Source organism: Lactuca serriola, chromosome 4 (assembly GCF_051521515.1).
Source record: "Lactuca serriola cultivar US96UC23 chromosome 4, Lser_US96UC23_V15, whole genome shotgun sequence".
NCBI lineage: Eukaryota > Viridiplantae > Streptophyta > Magnoliopsida > Asterales > Asteraceae > Lactuca > Lactuca serriola.
In genome coordinates this window covers 364,149,664-364,155,896 of record NC_136411.1, presented here as the reverse complement: position 1 = coordinate 364,155,896, position 6,233 = coordinate 364,149,664, and the positions used below count along the sequence as shown (strand labels likewise).

The following is a 6,233-nucleotide window of genomic DNA, read 5'->3' as shown; positions in this document are numbered from 1 at the left end:
TTGACTTGAAGCATATGATTTGATGTTTGATTTGTGATTCCATTCTAGTGATTATGTTTTTGTTTAAACTAGAATCCTTGAATTTGATTTGTGTTTGATTGGCCATTTTCATGAATTGAATTTTTGTGCAGTTAAATAACTTTTAGGGCACCTAATCGTTCTATTGAGTTAATAATTGGTAACAAGCAATAAGTTTTCTTATTGTAAAACATATATCACATGTTTTCACACTTCCGAGCGTATGAGAAGAAATGAACATTGTTGGGAAGCTTGTATAATACTTAATGCAGTTTTTCAATGCAATCTAAGACCGTGTTTAGGTTGAATTAGTAAAGCTAGGTCTACTCAAAGAGCGTGTTTTGGTTAGATAATTTGGCAAGCGAGAGGTATTAGAGCGTGTTAATATCTTTCAGTACCAACTTAGAATAGCAATCATGAATTACATCAAGTCATAATCAAGTTGAACAACAACATTGAGAACTAGAATAAGAAGCACTTTTACAATTTGTTTACGAATCTATTTCATTTTGTGCATGCTTTTTAAGTAGATTGTTATTTAGTTATTTACTTTTGCAAACAAACCCCCCTTTGTGACCAAAGTACCTTGTGCAAAGAGGTATAGACTTTTGTCCCGTGTCTCTGTGGTTCGACCCTGCTTGCCTTGTACTACTTTTTAGTGCATTAAAGCAGTGTATTTGGAGTCTATTGTACCCCTTTATTTGTTGGGTTTGACACCCCTAACAAGGGTAGGATAATATTATGTGGTATGTGGTATGATATGTTAGATCGGTATCCTAGAGGGTAGGATAATATTATGTTGTATGTGGTATGATTTGTTAGATCGGTATCCTGGTAGATAGGATGGTATTATGCGCTATGTGGTATGATCTGTTAGATCGGTTGTTGTCTATAGACTGATATGTGATTATCTGTTATATATATGTGCACATGTTTGTTTGGCGGTTGAGGCTTATCTACTTTGTGCGGAGGCCAATAGACCTGAGCATTCATACCTGTTGGTTGTGGGTCGTTAGTATTCAATCCCAAGGATGATTGGACTCATAGTATGTGGGCATTCCAACCTGTTGGTTGTGGGCCTGAGGTATTCCATCTTGATGATGATTGGACCCATAGTATATTGGCATTCCAACCTGTTGGTTGAGGGCCTGGGGTATTCCAACCCGATGGTTGACTGGACCCATAGTATGTTGTTTATGATTCTATGTGTATTACTGCATGTATGGGTATTTTGGGGGAGCTCACTAAGCTTTCGGGCTTACAGTTTTAGTTATTATTTCAGGTACATCAGGGGATTGTGGCAAGGTGAAGGCGTGATCGTACAACTCCTCATATTTTGTTATGATGTTTGGGAAAACTCTGATATAGACTATTTGAAAACAAAAATTGTAATAACTATTGGTTTTAAATGTTTTGAAAAGTTTAATATTGGCTTGTATTTTATGGGTGTTACAAATTTACTAACATGTTCTTGCCAGAAAAACAAAACTACAAAACTACAATCAGTGGTGATGTGTGTCCTTACAATGGGAACTTAAAAACAGGAAAAAAAAATTCATTCAGTGTTAGTCGTACGTAACCGGTGTTCCGAAAAGAAGAGAAAGAGAAATAGGTAGAGAAAACGAACCTCGTCGGGTTAGAATCGACGGTGACAATCGGCAATGGATAGGTGGCAGTCGACAGTCAGTGGAGTCGTCATTGGAGGTTAATTGGATGTGGGAGTCGGATTTGGAGGTCAATCGTCAGTGGAGAGCAGTGACATCAGCGGTGATGTCGCAAATCGTTACCGGAGAGAGCCATTGGAGATGGTTACAGAGCATACATCGTCTATGGTGAGGAAACTAAACAAAAGGGGCGACACTTTAGCGGTGACCCTAATAGCGGCGACAGAGAGGCTATCAACGGCGACATTCTAGAGGGAACTCAACGCGCCCTTTCTATAGATTATGGACCGTTGGATTGGGTGAGAATCGTAGGGCCAAGATTTAGTCCAATGTGGGTCAACAGATCAACACCAATAACGACAACAGGTCGCTACTAAAGGTGTCGTATCTATTACTTTCCACAGGAACAAACCCTATCCATTGGATCATGTTCCGAACCAAAGGTCAGGATTGAAAGTGGCGTGTCTCCTACGGATCTCCGGTCAATACCTTTAGCGATAAAGTTATTAGCGACGACAGTGGCGTTTTAGCGGCCACACCAAGCGTGGGTTGTCTGATGTCATCGCAAAAGGTCACGTCGTCGCAAATAGCGACGTCCCTAATACTTTGTATTCTTGTTGTGAATATTATTCGTTTTTAAAACTAAACTCTTGGTTTTTTATAAACACATAAAACAATTAGAACTAAAGAATTTGTCATTTCCCATAGTTACTTTAAAGCGTTACATACGGGATTTTTCCAATTGTGTCATTGGAAATAGATTGTAACCTTAACACACGACATTAAATAATAAAAAATAAAAGAATATTATGAGAATAAAAAAAAAGAGATGGAAAATAGCGTCTAATTGTCTAAATAAGCTTCTTCTTCTCAAAAAATGTCTTCAAATGCCATAGTTGCATAGAAGCGACAGCTAAGCACACAATGAGGGAAAAGAAGCTAAAAGTCGCCATTTTTGAATTTGTTGATCTAATTAAAACTTGCATTGATTCCTCCCTGAATTCCAAAGATTTAATGCAAGAATTAGTAACGTACTTCCATTGGTTTATTTCTAAAACTGCTAAAATTGGAAAGATTTTACAAAATACAATATTCCAATAAGAAAAAAAAAAATGAAAGTGCAATGCTATCATTAGAGTATAAAACAATTTCTTACCTCCGGCGTAGATAATACATTTCATCATGGATGAGATTTACAGTATCAAACAATTTCTTCAAGTCAAGTTCCATCATCTAGTGAGAAAAAAAAATGCATGTTAAAAATTGTATATGTTCTTAAAAATTGTCTATACATAATGTAGAAGATTGGAAAAGTAAAACTGACCTCAATTTGTCCTCTTTTCGCAACTCTAGACCAATCTTTTGCAGATAGACCAGATTTCCATTCAAATTCAACAGTTAATGTTGTAGGTGGATTTTGTTTAGCAACCCAAAAACATGCCATATAATCCCCATCCTCATTTGCAGTATATGCAAATTCACCAAAAGCTTTTTGATCCGCATAGTGACAATTCGCCCCAAGTGGCGATGTTATCTATATTGTGACAAGTTCACCATTTTAATAATTCATGTAGAATATTTTTTTAACCATATAATATATCAAATCACCATGTTTACCATGATATGTACAACTTACATTAAATGGTAAAAATTGATAAGTTTGTTACACTAAATTGTTAAGAAAGTATGTTGCATAAGTTGGTAAATGATGAAAGTATGAAACTATGCTGTGATTTTTTGCATTTAGCGCAAGCATTAATAAATTGGATTCAAGCCTAAAGAAATTAATATTTAAAGATAATTATGAAATAATCTAACTACTTCAATTGACATATTTATTTCAATTTACCTAGCCTTCTAGTATACACTGAATCATTTTTTTGGAGCTAATTGATTACTAATCGTAATAATAACTTTAGAAATGCACATCCAAACAATCAAAAAACAGTTATCATAAGGAAAGAAACTCTAGATTGATTAATACGACATCAAACAAAATCACTTTAAACTCTAACCCTGATTGTGATACGATGGCTATCAGGCAACGGATAATCTTCATTGGGATTGATAACGCTGTATTTTCCAACAGACAATGAATACGATTGAATATCCTCCGTTATGCATTTTGTAGCTCCTGTTTTGATGTCGAACCTCATTCCCTTCACCATAGGTGATGAAATTAACCCTAATATCACAACCATGATCGTTAGTATGCTTGTCGATATCCGCATTTTGTTGGTTTGGAGAAAATTGAAAACAAGAACCCTAGAAGTTTTGGGAATTATAGAGTGATTGGAGCTCTCTGTAAACTCGGATCACTTGGTTTCTGCTTCTTTTGTTCTTTCTTTCCGTTGGTGTAGAAGTAACGACCAGAACATATTCTCGCAACGACGTCGTATAAATATTACAATTAGACAATGTAGATGTGAAATAAGAGTAAATTAACGTTTAAGTCCATGTGCTTATCAAATTCACAGGTTTGGTGCCTAAGTTAAAAAATAGATAGGTTTTCTCAGTGTGGTTTGGAGAGATTACAGCATTAGTCACTCCATATATATTAAAAGACTACTTTATCCCATCCAAATTCATTTTACTCTTTTTTTTTATAGTACTTAGTAGCATCCTTTCAATTTTATAATGTCATAGATATTGAAAATAAGGTTTTAAACATTATAGGTAAAAGAAGAAAGTGAAACACCTTTTGCTAAGATTTTTTTATTAAGTTTTAAACAAAGATCATATTGTTCAAGAGACTTCATTTAGTTAGTCATCATAACGCTTCAAGTGTTTATTTTACTAGAAGTCCAAACAAGTATTATCTAAAAATAATCACAGTAAGTGTAATTTCTTTTTATTTTCTATTTTGTTAAAATATGGATCATGATTATGTTTTTTTAGCAAACAGTTGATTTAATTTTCTATTATTTATTTATTTTTTATAATTTTATACCAAACTAATCTAATAATTTTATAAAGTTAAATTAACAAAGTTCATTCTTATATTACAAATTATATGCATATGACATATCTATTTATTTCTTTCAACTATATTGTTAACTTTTTATAATCTCAAAATTGTCATTAATAAAAATAAATATTATGTATTATAAAAAATATCATAACATATGATTACCTACCATCAATGTGATATAAGTTATATTTAATTATAACATATTAAATGGTTAAAATAAATATATTATTTTAATACGATTTCATCCAACCTTGAACAAATGGATTAATCTTATATGAACGAACATATATCTTATTTCATTGTTTTTTATGGAAAGGGTCTCCACTAATGAGTGTATCCGAACTAGCTTACGCTCACACCATGACTAATCCACAGTGCACACATGAGGGTGTACCTCATGTTCTGGAGTCACTGCAAACGGACATTCATGGCAACAGAAGTAAATAGCAACAACCAAATTAGAACTCAAGTATATAAGATATCATCCACATGTCTCAGAATGTTTTGCTTATAGACCACTACTCAAGTGGTTAATCTTTATTATGAATAGATAAACTTTAATAATCACCACATATATATTTTTTTAATTTATATATATCATCTCAAAGACAATTCTTATGAGTGGTGGTTTCCTTTTGTGTGATTTCCTTTTTATGAATATGGATCCCCTAAAACACTTGTAATTATTGTAAACATGGATTCTTATTGTAAATAGGAATTATTATTGTGAATATGGAAAATGCAAATGACCATGGTGCCAACAACGATACCACCAAGTCTACCTGTGACATGCTGATCAATCAAACATTTTGCTGATACAACCATCTACTCCACCCTAGTAAGGAATCTCCCCCATCGTTGACATGGGCCTCATGTAACTTGAAGTTATAAGGATCTGTTACACCGCCACCGAGAAACGATCGTAACCTCCGAAAGAAACTACTCCCCCGGTCATCCGCCACTTTGCGCGGGTACACAACTAATGTGTGTGTGTGTCTATATATATATATATATATATATATATATATATATATATATATATATATATATATATATATACACACACACACACATACCATGTCTCTTTGACCCGTGGTATTGTCATATGATTTATACCATTTTCCTCGTCTTTTTGTAACAAATCAACTTTTATTTAAATTTTGAAAATACAAAATATTATCATGTAGCATCATAAAGATCACAGTAAAATTTTATTTTTTCAAAAAAAGTCCAATGACTATAATTGTATACAAAACACTATTTCCAAAAGCTATAATTACAAATTAGAATATCCCAAGATAAAATATCATAAAATCTGAAGGAAGTGAACGATCAAGCCTTCACATTACCCCGATCATCTGAAGTACCTGAAACTATAAACCTAAACTTTAAGCATGAAGCTTAGTGCGTTCTCCAAAGTAACACCATACAGCATGTGAAATATATATACAATCATGTATGATAGGTCTAAGTAGTTATCGGACTGGAATACCCTCGGGTCCACAACCTTCCGGTTGGATTAGCCTGGCCCACAACCTCCTGGTTGTATTGCCATATATACTACATACTGGCTCCACAAC

General features: G+C 33.7%; 1 protein-coding gene across 1 annotated transcript; it reads right to left on the bottom strand.

Annotated features, from left to right (window-relative positions):
• Window positions 1-2,389: 2,389 nt before the first annotated feature.
• On the bottom strand, window positions 2,390-3,989 carry LOC145100751 (transmembrane emp24 domain-containing protein p24delta9-like). The gene is made up of 4 exons (XM_079037895.1): window positions 3,698-3,989; window positions 3,007-3,216; window positions 2,839-2,915; window positions 2,390-2,678 (listed from the first exon to the last, which is right to left on the bottom strand). The coding sequence occupies exons 1-4, from the start codon at window positions 3,911-3,913 to the stop codon at window positions 2,534-2,536; spliced, it is 648 nt and encodes a 215-aa protein (XP_078894021.1). The 5' UTR covers window positions 3,914-3,989; the 3' UTR covers window positions 2,390-2,533.
• Window positions 3,990-6,233: the final 2,244 nt, after the last annotated feature.

What these genes read in the sequence shown, in the direction of transcription:
- LOC145100751 (XM_079037895.1), bottom strand. Translation starts at nt 3,913, where the DNA reads ATGCGGATATCGACAAGCATACTAACGATCATGGTTGTGATATTAGGG. An exon ending in GCCATCGTATCACAATCAGG is followed by an intron (nt 3,217 to 3,697) that starts GTTAGAGTTTAA and finishes GTCACAATATAG; the next exon opens with ATAACATCGCCACTTGGGGC. An exon ending in ATGTATTATCTACGCCGGAG is followed by an intron (nt 2,679 to 2,838) that starts GTAAGAAATTGT and finishes TTTGGAATTCAG; the next exon opens with GGAGGAATCAATGCAAGTTT.